Below are 19,386 nucleotides of genomic sequence, written 5' to 3'. Positions count from 1 at the left end.
TGACCCTGCCACAATGTTAAGGTTTTAATTTGCTTCGTCCTCAACAGCCGCTTTCCTATCATAAACTCGGTCTTTCCAAAGGGTGACTTTGGCGCGGTCACGTTCGCACCCAACGGTACTTTCGGTTCGCCACATGTTCACCCGGAGGAAAGGCCCCGGCATTGCCGGACATTCGGGGTCCTCCCGCTACCGATTGAGGTTCCCACCCTTCCTAAACGACGACGCTCTAAGGGAGCTAGGAAGGGTGGGCCTAATGAACACGGGGGCACGGTGATAGGTAATTTTCCAATTTTGCGAAAACCAATCAGCGTGTGACCTGAGACTCCGACACCGTCGTGAGAGTCAAGACGACAGCGAGTCGTCACTTCGAAACCATACGGTGAACAGTCAGTCCGCTTCGAAAATACAAGTCGCATAGACACTTCGAAAAGTCAACATAGAGTTACGGAAACAACGCGTCATAGTAATACATCGAGTCCGCGTTGAACTATCGGTAAGGGCAATCGGTCGACGCGAGATTGCCACGGAACAAGTTCGTTTTTGACAAAAAATGCCTAAAAAATCTGCGTCGCAGGATAGAAAAGGTTCGAGGAGTATACATCCACGATACGATAGGAAAAGATCCGCAGGGTTTAAGGGAACAAATCGACATTTTATCGAGACCGATACAACATTTGCAAGTACTTCAGCAGCAAAAATTGCAAAAAAGTGTCCGGAGTTTGAAGTTAAAATCGATCAAACATTCAACTATGTTTTGATAGAATTTTGTTTAGTTTTCGGCGCTCTGCAACAATTACTGAAGTGTAAAAAGTGCAATAGTGAAATGTGAAATGTGAAATTTTATAAAAAATCAATTCGAGGATTGGGATTTAAAATTTGTGTTGACTGTATGTGTTCGGATCCAGCAGAGATCAATTCTTGTCCGCTAATAAACAATGCGTACGAAATCAACCGTCATTTCTGTTTTGTCATGCGAATGCTCGGCATCGGCATACATGGCATCAGAAATTTTACCGCTTTGATGGATCTGACATCAACTTTTAATAGCACAACCTATTATGGGATCCTGAAGACGCTTCACATTGCTGTAAAAACGATCTACGAAGCCGTTATCCGAAAAGCAGGCACCGAAGAAAAGGAAAGAAATGTGGAAGCGGAAAATCGAGCGGATATACTCACGGTGTCTGGTGATGGATCTTGGTCGAAACGCGGTTTTTCTTCGCGCATGAGTATCGTGTCTGTTATAGGAAAATATACGAATAAAGTCCTGGACGTTGCTGTTAAATCAGGCTTTTGCAAGGCTTGCTCATTTTGGAAGGGAAAAGGGCGTACTGTCGGGTTCGAGGCATGGAAGGCGACACACGAATCAGAATGCAACGTGAATCACAAAGGCAGCGTTGGAAAAATGGAGGTCGATGGCATGATCGAAATTTTTAAGAGATCTGAGGAATTTCATAGTGCAAAATACGGATTTTATATAGGAGACGGAGATACGAAAACATTCAAAATGTTATTAGAAGCCAAGCCTTATGGTGACGATCTCACCGTCAAAAAAAAGGAATGCGTTTTACATGTGACAAAACGTATTTATAAAAGGGGCAACGAAGCAAGGAAAAGTTGATTCAATTAAGGAAAGCCAAAAAACAAATTGCAGACAAGCAAATGAAAAAATAAGAGAAAAAAGGAACTCGTTCGAGTACTTCAAAAGCAGAAAAATCTGGTAAAACCGAATCAAAAAAAGCGCAATTGACGCTAAAGCTATTAACCAATCTTTCAGAATATTATGGCTTAGCAGTTCGTTGAAACTCCGATTCAATTGAAAATATGAGGAAAGCAATATGCGCAACGTTTTACCACAAAAGCTCAACTGATGCAAATCCCCAGCATCAGTATTGCCCTTCGGGAGGAGATTCGTGGTACGAATGGCGGAAAGCTGAAGCCAATGGGTGTCTAGACGAATATTATCATCCACCAGCGCTCGACGACGATGTCCAAGAGGTTTTAAAGCCAATTTACGAAGACTTGGCCACAGAAGATTTATTAGAGAGATGTACGGGCGCAAACACGCAAAATAACAATGAGAGTTTTAATCATTGCGTGTGGCAACTCGCTCCCAAACACATATTTTCTGGGAAACAAACTGTGGAAATCGCGAAATATTGTGCAGCTTACATGTTCAACGAAGGGTATGACCCAATATTGAAAATCCTGGAGACAATGGGGGTCACCATAGGGCCGGTAGCCGCGGACTTCGCTGCTAAATACAGGACGGAGCGCATCGCAACTGTGAAACACGCCGAAGCTCTCTGGCCAGCAAAGAATCCAGGACAGCTCGTCGAACCGAAAGTTCCGCAGAAAATGAACAATTTGAGGAAGCAGAAGGAATATTGTATGGGCCTGGCATCGCCGATTGATCGTAAGTAAACGATTTATCTGAAAATTCCTCACTCCAACTTTTAAATGCGTTTTTCTCGTAATGGTGTTTTTCAAAACGGTGGCCACTCTCGAAGGAAGAGTTTTCGAGCTATCCATTTGAAATTTTGACAGAACATTCTTCACGTAATTCTTTATCGTGATATGGAAGCTTTATTTTCTGAAATCTTCCTATTTTTTTTTTACGAAAAACTGTCGAAAAAATAGGCTAAACTCGATACTTTATGTTCAACCCGCCGCCATTTTGTCAAATTTAAAAAAAAAAGCCTCCATAGCACGATAGTGGCTGCCCTATAGATTAATAATCTTTTTGAAATTTTTGTTTCAGATCAAATTTGCGGCCGCAATCATGGCCACCATAAGAGACCTTTTTTTCACCGCACTTTTCTATGCATTAAGATAATGTTAAACAATAAATGAATCCACTTAAAAAAAAAACATTTTATATTCTTCATCAGTACCTTGATTTGTAAAAAAAAAATCAGACCGATTAGCTTATCCTGACGATAAAAAAAAATCGCGAAAATCTGTTATTTTTCGGGCGATCACACTGTGATGATCCCTTAAGTTACAGCACGAAAACAAAATAATCGAGACAATCAACAACGTCCAAATGTAACAACCTTCCACTTCCTACGATCACCTTGAACCCATCCACAGGGGAAACCTCGTCCTCGTACGAAATTATAATGCTAAACCAGTAGAGGAAAAATGGCGAGGACCGTTCGAAGTCATCAAGATCACGGGGAATCACTCCGTTAAAATAAATCTTTTTCTATTTTCTTGTAGTTTTTTTTATGGGGAACTTCTATTTTTCAATGATAACTCCTTGATTCCTCCATTTTTTCAAGTACTTGACGTAATTTTTTTAGTTTTTTGAAGCTTTCTATCGAATCTCACTTCTTTTTCCAAATTATTTATTATATAGAATCTATTTTAAATTTATAAAAATAAAATTGATATTTCTGTAAACTCTACATAAGAAATCTAAATTATTATTTGTTTTTTTAATTGGATGGAGTAAAATAAAGGGAGAGGGTATAACAAAAGCGATATATATATACAGGGTGTCCCAAAACTCGGGGAGGAGCCGGAAATGGGGGGTAGCTGAGACGATTCTGAACAACAATTTCCTTTGCAAAAATGTCGGATGGGGCTTCGTTAAGGAGATATTAACCGAAAACTCCGACCAATCAGAGCGCGCGTAGACCGTTCGAGCGGCCGCGGTAGCGAAGGCTACGCGCTAGGCGGCAGCGTCAATGTCCTTCGATGCACGTCGAGTCACTTGTTCGCGTACAAGCGCTGCCGCCTAGCGCATAGCCTTCGCTACCGCGACCGTTCGAACGGTCTACGCGCGCTCTGATTGGTCGGGGTTTTCGGTTAATATCTCCTTAACGAAGCCCCACCCGACATTTTTGCAAAGAAAATTGTTGTTCAGAATCGTCTCAGCTACCCCCCATTTCCGGCTCCTCCCCGAGTTTTGGGACACCCTGTATATATATATGTATATTTCATATAATTTATTAATTATAAACATTTATTCGTTCAATTTATAAATAATTATATATACCTGCAATTTTTTTTTTGTGCATGAAATTTTAATGTTAATGATGAAATGAGAAAATGATTCCATTTTTATAAGCTCTACGTAAAAAGTCTAAATTAAAACCACTTTAGTGGTATGAATCTATTCTGTATGAATGAAGGTACCTGACAATTCAGATTTTGACCACTTACCTTGTAATGAAAATGGATAAACATTTTACAACAGTTGCTGCAATTTGTTAATAAATAACCTCCAAGCCTGTGGTTCCCTTCATTGGTATAAGCTCTGCATAAAAAGTCTAAATTCAAAACACTGGTGGTATGGATCTATGTATATTAAAAACAGTTTTCTGTATGAATAAAAGTACCTCGCAATTCAGATTTTGACAACTTACCTTGTAATCAAGATCGATCAACACTTTACAACATTGACAGCAATTTGTTATTAAACCCTACATAAAAAGTCTAAATTGAAAACATTTTTCTGATATAAATATAATTGTTACGTATACAGAAACTCTCCGTTTTTAGAAGCTCGCGTTCATTAATCTTATTTTATCTACCCTTCTGGAATTTGGAGCTTGGTCTCACTGGAGTGCATCCTGCAGCTGCATCCTCTTAATATCATCTTTGACTAGCGTTGCGTGGGATACTTTCTAATCTACCCTTTTCCCAGGGCACACAACTGCCGACCTCAGAGCAACGAAAATCCTAACCGTCAAATTTCCTAATATGGAAATCACTGACGGTTCCCCACCAACATTTAGGGGTATATAAACCCACGATTTTCGTTGCTCGGGGGCTAGTACGAAAGAGTTACTCGTTAGAGACACATTGATCGTCTGCAGAGTAGTACTCTAGTGAGATCGGGGTTCAGTTCCTTTCGATCATCGTTACCATATAGATCCGCGAAGACGGTTTTAAAATCTATTACGGCCATAAAAGTACTCTCGACCCCCGCATCGCCAGTGCGTCAACACCGCGCAACACTTAGGTAATTTTAACTTCATACACTAACCGCGACAACACGACACTGGATACTTGTAATTAGTACAGTTATTTTGAATATATACTCTTTGTGTAAACTTAAAAGTCTGTAAAATCAATCATCAAACCTTTACTTTGAAATCACCAAACCTAGTCAGTGTAACGATCCCTGAACATAATAACTTTACCGCTCGAGTTATTATTCTATTAAATTAACAAGTTGCGAGGCTTTATCCGCGACGCGTAGTATTCATTACCGATACGATTTAGTCATTGTGTACTCAACCCGAACTCCTAAACTTAACCTATCCTGCGGTTACCCTTTATTGGGAGATACCGATTCCTAGCAGCTATCTGACTTCGCGTCAGAGTCGCGTCGTCTGCACTTTTTCCAACAACCTCACAGTTCGAACCTTACCCTACGGTTACCCTTTACTGGGAGATACTAATTCCCAGCAGCTACCTGACTTCGCGTCCGAGGCGTCTGCATTTGTCTCCAATGACCAACAACCAAACACCCTAACCTAGGGTTACCCTTCACTGGGCGATACCGATTCCTGCAGCTATCTGACTTTGCGTCAGAGTCGTCTGCATTGTCTAATCTATCCTTAGCCTTCGGCACCATTGATACACAATAATTAATCGTATTGGTTCAATTCTCAAATCTATCCCACTCGCTGGGCTCACACGCGCGTCGCTATCGCCCTGGCTCGTAACATAATTAATAATGCAATAGTGTAAGAACTTTTGACACTTGGCAGGTTATAAATGATGACATCTGTTTCGACTCTCAACGCTCGATGGCCGATGAGCCATGCCGAACCGAATGATTCCGAGAGTCGACAAACGACACTCGGCTTTTGCTTAGCTCCTATTGACTAAAGGTTGACGACGGGAAAATCATACGAAAAATACCGTTTCTGACAGATTCATGACATGATATTAGGATATCTCAGTTGTAAGTGGACCGATTTTAATGATTTTGGTTTTATTCGAAAGCTTATATGCGGTTTACATAAGAAAAATGCCTTTAAATTTAGAAAATATTGCAGGCGTGTTGAGATATTCATAAAAGAAATGTCAGGTTAGGTTGGAATGGACCATCTCTCCTGTAAAAGATACGTGGTAGCTCTAACGCCAGTATATATGCGGTGACGGATAATTTTTCATTTACTTGGCGCCGGGACGCTACCGCGGCTTTAGATATAAGTTTCATTGTAATCGGCGTGTATCAGTTCGATGTGTTCCCTTGTTAAACATATTATAAGCAAACCGCTTTAACACATTAATGATTTTGTTTTTGCGTTACATACTATTGGTTGTGTGAAAATGTCTAATTTTCAAAAAATGTATGGGATGCTGCTCTAAGCGAAACAATGTGTCGTGATTGGTTCTGTTACTTCGTAAATGGCTTCAAACATTTTGCCTTTCTATAGATGTATAGTTAGAATTACTATAAAGTCTGAACCTTTCGAGCGACATAAACCACTAAACGGACGGCCAACAATAGTTTATAACATGCTCGGGAAAAGCTAGGCTGTTTTTGAGTTTATGCTGATATTGCCGTCAATATCGATCTAGTTGCGACCGTCGATGAGGTCTTTAGAATTTCATGCGGTTCCGATCCTCAGCAGCTGTTCGTGTTGTAAACTGGGAAAAACCCATGAGTGGCAGTGGCCTTCTGCAAGACATCAGGTAACCACCCACCCTTGCCTCCAGGACCGTTGATGAAGGCGTACCTACAAGGGTGGTGTAGGACTCTAGGTACCCTGATTGGGCCTCGTTTCTAAACCAAGCACCAATCAGGGTGCATTTTGAGAATGTAGGGGTGACAAATGAAAGTAGGAGAGATACACCGAGGTGTCTTCAATTGTCACTCCAAAAGAGAAGAGCAGATTCTCACGAACTACCACTGAGTTAACTAACTTGTAGAAACCTGCTACATTTACCAAATAAAGTTATTTGTTAAAAAGTGTTAAAGACTCATTCCAGTTCTACTACTTCAATAGTTTAATTAATTCGGTTGTGATTAACGTTCACATCCGAAGTGAGCATACCAGAATGACGTTCTTTCAAATACAACCCAGTTATTTTGCTCACGCCGTAACAGGTTCCGTCGGTTTAAAGACGGCGATTTCAATGTTGACGATCGTCCGCATAAAAGAAGGCCAAAAACCTTCGAAGATGCTGAACTGGACATTGTTCGACGAGGATCCGTGTCAAACGCAAGAAGAGCTTGCTTCAGCATTAGGAGTTACCCACCAAGCCATTTCCAAGCGATTACATGCGTTGAAAATGATTCAAAAGCAAGGAACCTAAGTTGCTTATGATTTGAGCCAAGAGACATTGAACGTCGTTTTTTCGTCTGTGAATAACTGCTCCAACGGCGAAAAAGAAAGGGTTTTCTTCATCGCATCGTCACTGGTGATGAAAAATGAATTCATTACAGCAACCCAAAGAGAAGAAAATCTTGGGGAGTACCCGGTCATGCTTCTACGTCATCTGCTCGGCCGAATATTCACACTGCGAAGATTATGCTGTGTATTTGGTGGTATCAGGTCGGTGTTATTTATTATGAGCTGTTGAAACCGAACGAAACCATCAATGAAGAGCGGTATCGAACTCAACTGAACTGCGCGAAAAACGGCCACAATACAAGGAGAGGCACGAAAAAGTGATTCTACTCCATGACAACGCTCGCCCTCATGTTGTCAAACCCGTTAAAACCTACTTGGAAACGCTCAAATGAGAAGTCCTATCCCACTCGCCATATTCCCCGGATATTGCGCCGTCCGATTTTCACTTTTTCTGTTCTGTGGCACATGATCCGACTGATCAGCAGTTCAGCTCCTATGAAGATACCAAAAAATGGCTTGATTCGTGGATAGCCTCAAAAGACGAACACTTTTACCGTCAAGGTATTCGAGCTCTGCCAGAAAGATGGGAACAAGTTGTAGCTAATGGTGGGCAATACTTTGAATGATTCATAGGTAACCATTTTTTCACAATAAAGTTGCATTTTCATAAAAAAAAACAGCGAGAACTTAGTTGCGCACCTAATATTTCTAACAGGACCGTTTTTACTTGTCACTCAAAATGAGACTCTTCCGCTGAAAATCAGTCAATTTCGAAGCGTTCTATCTTGAAAACTAATAAATAAAATAAATATATTCGATAGCAAGGGTCTATGTCCCTAGAAAGCCCCAACATCATATCTTTTAATTTAATAATATCAAAAGAATTTCGTTTATGCCACAATGTGAAGCCCATTGTATCCTGCAATTTACAAATAAACAATTTTTTCGTATCATCAGTAGTTATTGAAATATGCGTCTGTCACACTTTAGTGTAGACACCCTGTATACACATATCGTAACGGTCATCAGGTTAGTTCATATGTTATATAATATAGATATGTACAGATACACTAGACTGGAGACCAGGTCTAGAACACAATACGAAGTATGGCAATTAAATAACGAGACTAGTGTGAGAAATGTGATTTATTGCAAATAAAGTTACATTTAACTTTTATCCCCTTCAACATACTCTCCTCCCCTATCTATAGACCGCTGCATACGTGTCTTCCATTGTTCAAAACAATGCTGTAGCTCATCAGTTGTTAGCCTCTTCAACAACTCTGCCGTTTTTATTTTTACATCTTCAACAGAATGACTGACTAGGTGCCTGAAGGTCAAACCGTTAATCAAAAATACTACAAAGAAGTCCTAATCAAGCTGAGGGAAAGAGTAAGGAAGAGAAGACCGGATTTGTGGAAGAACGACTCATGGATTCTGCACCAGGACAACGCACCAGCCCACAATGCCCTATCTGTAAAGCAGTTTTTAGCGGACAAGCACATTCCATGCTTGATCATCCGTATTCACCAGATCTCGCACCGTGTGACGTCTACCTGTTCCCAAAAGTCAAAAGTGCATTGAAGAGAACACATTTTCAGTCTGTTGAAGATGTAAAAATAAAAACGGCAGAGTTGTTGAAGAGGCTAATAACTGATGAGCTGCAGCAATGTTTTGAACAATGGAAGACACGTATGCAGCGGTGTATAGGTAGGGGAGGAGAGTATGTTGAAGGAGATAAAAGTTAAATGGAACTTTATTTGCAATAAATCACATTTCTCACACCAGTCTCGTTATTTAAGTCCCACACCTCGTACAATACAAATTTTTTGTTTTTTTGCATCTCCTGAAAACCTAGGTTTTGGTACAAAGGTACACTTGTCTCAGAAACGGCTAGGCTGATGTGAACCAAATTTGGTACACTTGTTTTTTGATAGTTGGGCCTAATTTACACAGAGGATTTTTTTTTGTTTTTATTGAAATATATTAAAATTGAATATCGTTTCATACTTGGTATGATCGATTTGATAATTGTATATTTCAGACTGTTTATAATAAACGTTGTTAGTTTGTTTTTCTACATGATTGATTTGCTGTTCCTTGCAAGACATGTTGTATTAATATAACCCCCCAAAAAACTTCTAAAAAGTAAAAAAATTACGCCAAGTACATGAAAAAGTAGAGGACTTAACAAGTAATCACAAAAAATAGAAGATTCCCATAAAAAACTACAAGAAAGTAGAAAAAGAAGTGAAATCGAAATGATCTGCCAGTACATGAAGGTGCTTTCCAGCAAAGTGCAAAGGCGACACTATGTAACACAATGAAAAATTCGGTGCTTTCCAACTATGCGCAGTTAACATGCTGCGTGCAACAGTTCTGACGTTCAGACCATAATGACAACTCATGTAAAGTGACTGCTCCGCACTTTGGCGGTGAAATGAAGAAGCTAAATAGCGTAACACCCACACAGTTTTGTGAGACTGTTTAGAAATTTGCCTAGATGTCCGCGGCCTGGAAGTCAAATGCTTGACGTGGCCAGGCAAGGACAAGATGTCAATGAATAAGAATTAATTTAAAACGCAAAATAATGAAAGAGTAGTCATATTGTCAGAATTTAAAACTGACAAATTATCTGAAAGTCTGCAAGAAAGAATGTATGGGTATTGATGATCTAAGAATGCCTTGCCTGGCCACGTCAAGCATTTGACTTCCAGGCCGCGGACATCTAGGCAAATTTCTAAACAGTCTCACAAAACTGTGTGGGTGTTACGCTATTTAGCTTCTTCATTTCACCGCCAAAGTGCGGAGCAGTCACTTTACATGAGTTGTCATTATGGTCTGAACGTCAGCACTGTTGCACGCAGCATGTTAACTGCGCATAGTTGGAAAGCACCGAATTTTTCATTGTGTTACATAGTGTCGCCTTTGCACTTTGCTGGAAAGCACCTTCATGTACTGGCAGATCATTTCGATTTCACTTCTTTTTCTACTTTCTTGTAGTTTTTTATGGGAATCTTCTATTTTTTGTGATTACTTGTTAAGTCCTCTACTTTTTCATGTACTTGGCGTCATTTTTTTACTTTTTTGAAGTTTTTTGGGGGGATTTCACTTCTTTTTACAAAGATATAAATATAATATATTAATATAATAAAAATATATAAAAAAATGAACGTTGGTTTTGTGATTTATAAACAGATACCTTATTTTTTTATTTAAATAGAGAAAAACAAAGGGAGAGGGTGTAACGGAATCGAGGTGAGAAAACGAATAAACAAGTCCATTATTTTGTGTTATAAATAGTGAACCACTTTCTTTTATTTTCACTTAAACATAAACATTTAAATTGCTCGCAAATAGACTTTCTGCCACACGTTATGCATTACAAATAGTTGATTTCTTTTTTTTCATTTCTCGCTTCATCTTTAACATTTAAATTTCTTTCAGTGAGACATCCTGCCATGCGTTCTGTATACTTTTGAAAACTTAAAGGACTGAAGCTGGTCTCTTTCCTATATCTGACCAGACACATTATGTATATTGTAGACTCTATGCTTACTATAATAAAAGACAAATGTATTTTTATTTTAAGCTCTACATTAATTTGCGAGTAAAATAAAGTTTGTATATGTTATTTACAAATAAAATTAATGTCGTATGGAATATATATATTCACTTTTGTTACTCTCTCTCTCTCTTTCTTTTTACAGTTCATAAGTACACAGAACGCGTGACAGAAAGCTCTGTCGCAAGCAATTTAAATGTTTAGGACAAAGTGAAAATAAAAAAAGTGCTCCACTATTTATAATACACAATTTATTGTATTAAAACAGTTATTCTTATTCCACAATGTTTCTTATTTGCACAAAATGAACATTTACTAAAATTTGTATTATGAACTGCACACTCAAACACCAAATTTATACATATATTTCTTTCTACAACAACAAGGTAGATATTTTATCCCTTATAACCATATACTTCCCAATACAATATCACTACACGTAGCCTTTAAAATAATTATTCAACTTGCAGCGTCCAAATGTCATCAATACAGACTGACAGGTTATACAGGTTAGAAATGAACGAGCGGCGTGAGCGGCATATTACAATTCCGATAGATGAGTCCTGCCGACTGATTTCGAGAGTCGACGAATCGACGAACGGCCTTAGCTCCTATTGGCTAAGGGTTGACGAAAAATTCCTTGAAGAATCAGAATAAGAACAACAAGACTGCCTACTGCCTACCGTTTCAGGAAAAATCATGACGTGATATTACGATTTCTATGTTATTCGTGAACCGATTTTATTGATTTTGGTTGTATTCGAAAGCTTATGTGCGATTTACATAAGAAAAATGCCTTTACATTTAGAAAATATTGCAGGCGTGACGAGATATTAATGACAGAAGATTCAGATTAGGTTGGAATGGAGCTGCACTCCTGTAAAGATACGCAGTAGCGCCAGCGCCAGGCATACATGTACGTGGAGGCTATTTTTTCATGTACTTGGCGTCGAGACGCTACGGCGTCTCTAGATAAAGAGAAGTCATTCTTGTGTATCAAATGAATAATATTTCTTTTATTAATATTTAGTGTACAGTTTAATTAGTAACATAATCTAATATTTTTGATTCCAAAAAAAGTTACCGCCGCGCAGACCTATACATTTTTTTGTCCTACTTTGAGCATTTTAAAAAAATTAACCATTTGGAATTTCAAAAAAATCCACTGTGTAAATTAGGCCCAAGTATCAAAAAACAAGTGTGTAGAATTTGGTTCATATCGCGCTAACCGTTTCTGAGAAAAGTGTACCTTTGTACCAAAAACCTAGGTTTTGATAAGATGCAAAAAATTAAAAATTTGTATTTACTGCTCCATTATCGATATAAATGTTATCTAATCGTATAGAATGTTATCAAAATCGATTAAAACACTACCTTTTTAAAAATGTACTGACTTGTTTACCGTAGAAAACAATACTGTATGACTATAGCAAAGGTAAACGCGTCTCCGGTCTTCCGCAAATTGGACTGTCATTGTTTCTTCGTCGAAAAACTTGTCAGTTGTATTTCCTTATATAACAGTTTTATCGCGCTTTTTTAGGTTTTTTGTATCGTCAAACTTTTTTCTTGTGAGAAAGAAAGGAATTTTGCGAAAAAAAATAGAATTGTTTTCAAAATAATGTGTTTACCACTTCCAGTGCTCGAAATTCAGTTCTGTTTGGTAGACACTGGTGGTAGACACGGTACATGACCTCTCCTATTTCGGCCGGTCGGTATTACAGCAGATTGTTGCGCATAGAAATGGTAATAACCATAGTACTGAAATCGGTCAATACCAGGCGAACTCTGCTTATTCAAAATTGGCTCACGATTGCCGACAGCAGCGCCAACCGGTTTTCTATTATCTACGACACACGTGTTTCTTCTGTCTTGTAATAACAACAGAATTTTCTTTACAGTTCTTATCTTTATGTGTTAATAATATGTTATTCATGTATACGTATTTAGTTTTGTGTTCAATAATAAAATGATAAGTGCACTTAGCTATCCAAATCGCTTTATTGAAATCCCAACACATAGATACACGGCTGCCCGATGAAAACGAGATGGCGCTTTCTGCTATTTCTGTATTCTGTCCAGAATGTGAAAAGGAAGACCTAGCCACCGAAAGTGAGATACGTATTGTCTCTCCGATACGTTTCGGCTCTGCGCCTTGTGTCTTTGGACCTCGCTCTCTCTCCTCTACTGTCTGTCCCTTTCTACGTTGGCGCTCGGCGTGTAAACAAAATCGACACCTCGGTTGGGTATACATTATACGTATAACCAAATATTTCAAGTCCGTTCAGCTTCGAATCCGTTCAGAGTTTCAAAGCATCGACGAAGTAGAAAAAGACAGTTTGATGAAGAAGAAAGAGAGACTGATAAGGAATGTTTTTTAGGTGTCTGCCTCCGATTGTTTTGATTTTTGGATATGTTTTGAAGGGCCGAAAAATAAGATATACCTACTTTTTATTCTGTCCCGTTTTCATATTTAGGGTGTGAAATGATATGAAATTTCAGCTACAATAGGCTATCTCCGAAACTATTATAGATAGAAGAAATCTTTTTAAGAAAAAGTTTCATGATTTTCTATCTGCATATAAAATCGGACCCAAAATTTTGTAAAAAAAATAATTTCTTTGTTACGTATACAGAAACTCTCCGTTTTTAGAAGCTCGCGTTCATTAATCTTATTTTGTCTACCCTTCTGGAATTTGGAGCTCGGTCTCACTGGAGTGCATCCTGCAGCTGCATCCTCTTAATATCATCTTTGACTCGTGTTGCGTAGGATACTTTCTAATCTACCCTTTACCCAGGGCACACAGCTGCCGACCTCAGAGCAACGAAAATCCTAACCGTCAAATTTCCTAATATGGAAATCACTGACGGTTCCCCACCAACATTTAGGGGTATATAAACCCACGATTTTCGTTGCTCGGGGGCTAGTACGAAAGAGTTACTCGTTAGAGACACATTGATCGTCTGCAGAGTAGTACTCTAGTGAGATCGGGGTTCAGCTCCTTTCGATCATCGTTACCATATAGATCCGCGAAGACGGTTTTAAAATCTATTACGGCCATAAAAGTACTCTCAACCCTCGCATCGCCAGTGCGTCAACACCGCGCAGCACTTAGGTAATTTTAACTTCATACACTAATCGCGACAACACGACACTGGATACTTGTAATTAGTACAGTTATTTTGAATATATACTCTTTGTGTAAACTTAAAAGTCTGTAAAATCAATCATCAAACCTTTACTTTGAAATCACCAAACCTAGTCAGTGTAACGATCCCTGAACATAATAACTTTACCGCTCGAGTTATTATTCTATTAAATTAACAAGTTGCGAGGTTTTATTAACGACGCGTGTCACATTTTAACGATACGATTTAGTCATTGTGTACTCAAACCGAACTCCTAAACTTAACCTATCCTGCGGTTACCCTTCACTGGGAGATACCAATTCCTAGCATCTACCTGACTTCGCGTCAGAGGCGTCTGCGTTTGTCTCCAATAACCAAGAAAATCAAACACCTTAACCTACGGTTACCCTTCACTGGGAGATACCGATTCCTGCAACTATCTGACTTCGCGTCAGAGTCGTCTGCATTATCTACTCTATCCTCAAATCTTCGGCTCCATTGATACATACTAATTAATCGTATCGGTGCAATTCTCGAATACACCCCACTCGCAGAGCCACACACGCGCGTCGCTATCGCCCTAGCTCGTAACATCTTTATAATAAAGAATTTGTTTCTAACATTATTTTAAAAGTAATCGCAGTTCATATAATAACAAATATGAACATATTTTTTTTCTGAATCTATTGATGTATCACATGTACGTAGCTATATATGTATGTTGTTTACGAAAAACAATAGCTACAACAAAGATAATGACCATATCTGGTATGACCGCGACCCGGCGTATCTGCGCGATGCATATAATACACCCCCGCTCAGAAGTATGTGGACAGTAAATATCTAATAAAAGTTGCGAATCTATTAATACCAATTATGTCATTTATCTTTCGATATGTTTATGTTATATTAGCGAATATATTTTATTAATGTTTTTTTTTTAATATCACATTAGTAATGATAAAAAGCTTTAGAGCTTAAAGCTTTAAAGCTATAAAGCTTTTAACATTTTTTTTTACCAAATTTAGATACTATTAATTTCTTCATTGTATCCGAAGTAATATTATCTCATTTATTTTGTAATATTTCGCCATAAATGTGTTTGATACAATGAACATTCTTCCGGAACTTTCTATCGAAACGATCCCACAATTCCACTATAACATTAAATATAGCAGTCAAAACATTTAATATTATTAAATGTTGTTAAATACACATCCAACATAGAATTTAGCAACAAAAGTTGTATAGTAATAATTTACGGTGTATATTAGTTATTCATTGAAAGTAGTACGTGTCCACATATTTATGAGCGAGGGTGTACGTATAATATTAAAATGCGCAAAAATATAAGAACCAAACATGGTATACGATACATCAATAGATTCAGAAAAAAATGTATGTTCTTCTTAGTTGTTATATAAAATGTGATTACTTTTAAAATAATGTCATAAACAAATTCTTTATTATAAACTAATTATTTTTTACAAAATTTGGGGTATGATTTTATATACAGATAGAAAACCATGAAACATTTTCTTAAAAAGTTTTCTTCTATCCATGATAGTTTCGGAGATAGCCTATTGCAGCTGAAACTTTAAACACTCCTTCAGACACTCATATTACTACAGTGCCCGAAATTTCCATAAAGCCATTACGTTTTTTGGTAATATCTTATAATTATTCTGTACTTATGATAAATTTGAGTATGATTTCATTTTAGGCGTATTAAAAACACGTATATACAGTGTGTCTCATTATAATCTTTACATGCGATTATCTCGCAAAATATTTATCACGCGAAAAAAATGTGTAAACGAAACATACTCTATCCGAAGGGGGTCATTCAATGGTGTACATTGTTTTTTTCTAGGTGCAGGCACTGCCGAGATTTGAAGGTCATCTTTGTTTTTTTTAATGGAAACGTAGTTTTTTCACACTAGACACATAGCTTATCTCAAAACGAATTCATTGACCCATATTTTGTTGACCTTGAAATGTCATTCAAGGTTATTTCCATGGCTTAAAGTTTTCATCTTCTGGTGCCCAGTGAAGTGTCTTCTAAAAGGATTTCCAACTCAATACGAAGAAAATTATTGTATCGTTCTCCAGTTAGTGTACCGTTAAAAAAATATAGATCCACTAAATAGCCACCAATAATGCCACACCAAACATTTAGAGACCATTGACGCTGATGCTCAATTGCTCGATGCCAGTGAGGGTTTTCATCACACCAATAGTAGAAATTTTGACGATTCACTTCTCCTGTGTTTTTGAAAGTTGCTTCATCCGAAAATACCAGATAGGAGAAAAAGGATCACGCATTATCCTACGCTGAGACCATTGACAAAATCTCAATCTGGCACAATAATCGGTATCACGTAATGCTTGATGTAAAGAAATGTGATACGGGTGAAATGATGTCGTCGAAGGATTCTTGACACCGTAGATCGTGATACGCTGGACGTGCAGTGAAGAAGAAAACTTTACACCATGGAAATGACCTTGAATGACATTTCAAAAACAAAGGTGACCTTCAAATCTTGGAGGCGCCTCCACCTAGAAAAAAACAGTGTATACCATTGAATGTCCCCCTTCAGATAGAGCATGTTTCGTTTAAACATTTTTTTCGAATGATGAATATTTTGCGAGATAATCGCGTGGGAAGATTATAATGAGACACCCTGTATAGATTGAAATAATAGAAATAATATTTATTTAAAGAAATAAACGTAAATATATAATTTTATATAAAATAAACTGCGAAATTTCTATAAAGCCACATATTTTTTAAATAAGTAGGTTCAAAATTAACAGTAAAATATTTTTTATTTCTTCATTAATAATTAGTAGAACTGCCATTTCTTCGAATAACTTCGAAAATACGATGGGGCATTGACGAAATCAAACTCTGTAGTGTGTCTTCTTGAATAGATGTTCATGGTTCGTTCACCGCTTTCCATAATTCATTAACAGTACTGTATTGCTTATAATTGCCATAAACTTTTCTCGCGAGTATCCCCCAAAGATTTTCTATTGGGTTTCATTCTGGGGAACAAGCTGGCCATGTCAAAATCCTGATATTTTTTTCAGCTAACCACTGCTTTGTGTAATTTGATGTATGGATGGCAGCGTTATCGTGTTGATAAATGAAGTTATCTGTAGAAGTCTAACCGAAAAATAAGGCACGGGGATTCGAACCCACGATCCTCGGATCCACAGTCGACCGCTTTACCTACGCGACCAATCCCGTACCCTACGTTTCGTGTTCTTATTTGACTCCTTATTGTTGGGTATGGGAGGCGCGAACACTACATATCGTGTCCAATATCTTCAATAAATGGTATTAAAATTTTGTCTAATAATTCTGTATATTTTTCAGAATTTATTTTACGAGTAATGCGACAGATTGGTGTCTTGGCGTCAGCTTTAAATGCAACCCAGATCATTAATGTACCACCACCAAAGTTGCAACTCATTATTATATCTTTTTCTTTCCTTAAATCATGCCAGTAATATTTAAAACCATCTGGTCCATATAAATTGAATTTCTTTTCATCAGAAAAAATAACAAATTCCCACTCTTTGGACCAGGACATGTGTGTTTTTGCAAAATCAAGACGAGCTTGTTTGTGTTCAGCTTTGAGTGCTGGTTCTGCACCATTATTGTCCAGTGGAATCGTTTGGAATTTTTTTAAATTTGTTGTACGCGTCTTGTAGTTACTGGCAAATTTAATTCAACGCGAAGTTGTGCTGCACTTTTCAATTCTCTTGATGCAGGTCACATTAAAAATGAATGCTGTCTCTTGGTTAGCTTTTGATTTCCCCCTTTGGAATGGTTTTTACCATAATTTTTTCCTAAATTTACGTAATTATTTACAACGGTGTGTGATAGGTTAATTTTCTTTGCAATTATGCGCTTAGAACATCCCATATCCCTATAAGCGTCAGTGGATGCCTTTTATTCATTGGTTAACAATTGTTCTTGTGGCATTTTACTAGTAAGAAATTAAAATATAATATATTACGATTTCAATAAATTTACAGATCAATTTTTACGCAAATACTTACTTTTTTTATTGGAGTTTCACTTCCTTTATTGTACCTAGCTGGACTTATTTACTCAGAATCTAAGCACAAACTGAGTGGCCTTATAGAAATTTTGGACTTATATTTTGCTTCGTACAGCAAAAAATGTAAACACACCCAAAAGGTAATCATTTCTGAGCAGATACTCGTAGATTTATGATCAGTATCAATTAAATATAATTGTAGATGAGAAAAAAGTAGTAAAGTTAATAATACTTTTAAAAAATTCGTCAAAATATTGGTGGTTTTATAGAAATTTCGGGCATTGTAGATATTAACAAAATTTCGTTGAATCATGACCAAAGCATACTGTACCTTCCTCTTTCGAATGAGCCCTCACCAAGCCTCAAATATTCTCATATAAGGACGAAAAACGAAAAGTCCCGGACCTCTTTTTACGCCCATTTTTGCCGGTAATGTCATCTCGCTGCATTACCCGTGTCTACCTCCTTAATCTAAAGTTATAAATAGACTGCGGATCTTTATGCAAAATAAAATATTCGCGAACATCCCTATAAAAATTGAACCTAAATAAGAATTTATTTTATTCTGCAAATGTTATAACATGAACTTTATTTTCAATCTTTTTTATATTCTTGTATATTGTTTGCATTTTGTAGTTTCTTGCGCCTTCAAATTTTCTATAAATGCATAAAGATCCGCAGTCTAGTTATAAATAATTGAATATGAAGGCATAGATTTAATTTCTACACCTTATACTTTCACAGAGCCCGAAACAAACAATCATGTACCACTTACCCAGATGCAGATCGGCTCATCGAGCATGCATTCAAGTAGTTCCTTCAAATGCATTCCAAGATTCCTTGGATCGGACTCGACATCGCCGGCTATGGTATCCGTTTCGGTCTCCACGTACGTGTGATTACTTTTCCAACCAGGATCCTTGATAATTTGAGCAGCGTAGAACACCGAACAGGATAGGACGCCGAAACTGATAGTCGTGTAGACCCGAAGGCTCGGGATCGGGAATCGGTCTAAAAATTCCATCGGCATTTTGTTGCTTCTTCCTGCCCCTGGAAATACGTTCTTACTGTTATTAGTCGATTATACACTGTTAGTTTTGTTTCGAATCTTTTAACACTAGATTTACGGAGATTTCTTATCAGATTTCTATTAGTGATGAACTAATGTTTTAATAAGCGAAGTCGATTTACTAAAATTAATTAGAAGGCTTGAGCAAAAATTAATTTGAATACATGCTTATCATTTTATGTGAACAAAAGTCGACATAAATGGTTGGCATAAAATATAAATGGTTTAAAA

The 19,386-nt window shown here is 37.5% G+C and overlaps 1 protein-coding gene and 1 pseudogene across 1 annotated transcript; one reads left to right on the top strand and one right to left on the bottom strand.

Annotated features, from left to right (window-relative positions):
* The first annotated feature begins 1,695 nt into the window (after nt 1-1,695).
* LOC128885683 (uncharacterized) lies at nt 1,696-3,488 on the top strand (annotated as a pseudogene).
* Nucleotides 3,489-17,397: 13,909 nt separating this feature from the next.
* LOC128885692 (uncharacterized) lies at nt 17,398-19,136 on the bottom strand. Its single transcript, XM_054139877.1, has 2 exons — nt 18,862-19,136; nt 17,398-18,768 (listed from the first exon to the last, which is right to left on the bottom strand). The coding sequence occupies exons 1-2, from the start codon at nt 19,114-19,116 to the stop codon at nt 18,691-18,693; spliced, it is 333 nt and encodes a 110-aa protein (XP_053995852.1). The 5' UTR covers nt 19,117-19,136; the 3' UTR covers nt 17,398-18,690.
* Between the last annotated feature and the right edge of the window lie 250 nt (nt 19,137-19,386).

This window comes from Hylaeus anthracinus, unplaced genomic scaffold (assembly GCF_026225885.1).
Source record: "Hylaeus anthracinus isolate JK02 unplaced genomic scaffold, UHH_iyHylAnth1.0_haploid 11981, whole genome shotgun sequence".
Classification (NCBI taxonomy): Eukaryota; Metazoa; Arthropoda; class Insecta; order Hymenoptera; family Colletidae; genus Hylaeus; species Hylaeus anthracinus.
This window is presented reverse-complemented; position numbering and strand designations above follow the sequence as displayed.

What these genes read in the sequence shown, in the direction of transcription:
- LOC128885692 (XM_054139877.1), bottom strand. Translation starts at nt 19,116, where the DNA reads ATGCCGATGGAATTTTTAGACCGATTCCCGATCCCGAGCCTTCGGGTC. An exon ending in ATGAGCCGATCTGCATCTGG is followed by an intron (nt 18,769 to 18,861) that starts GTAAGTGGTACA and finishes ATTTATAACTAG; the next exon opens with ACTGCGGATCTTTATGCATT.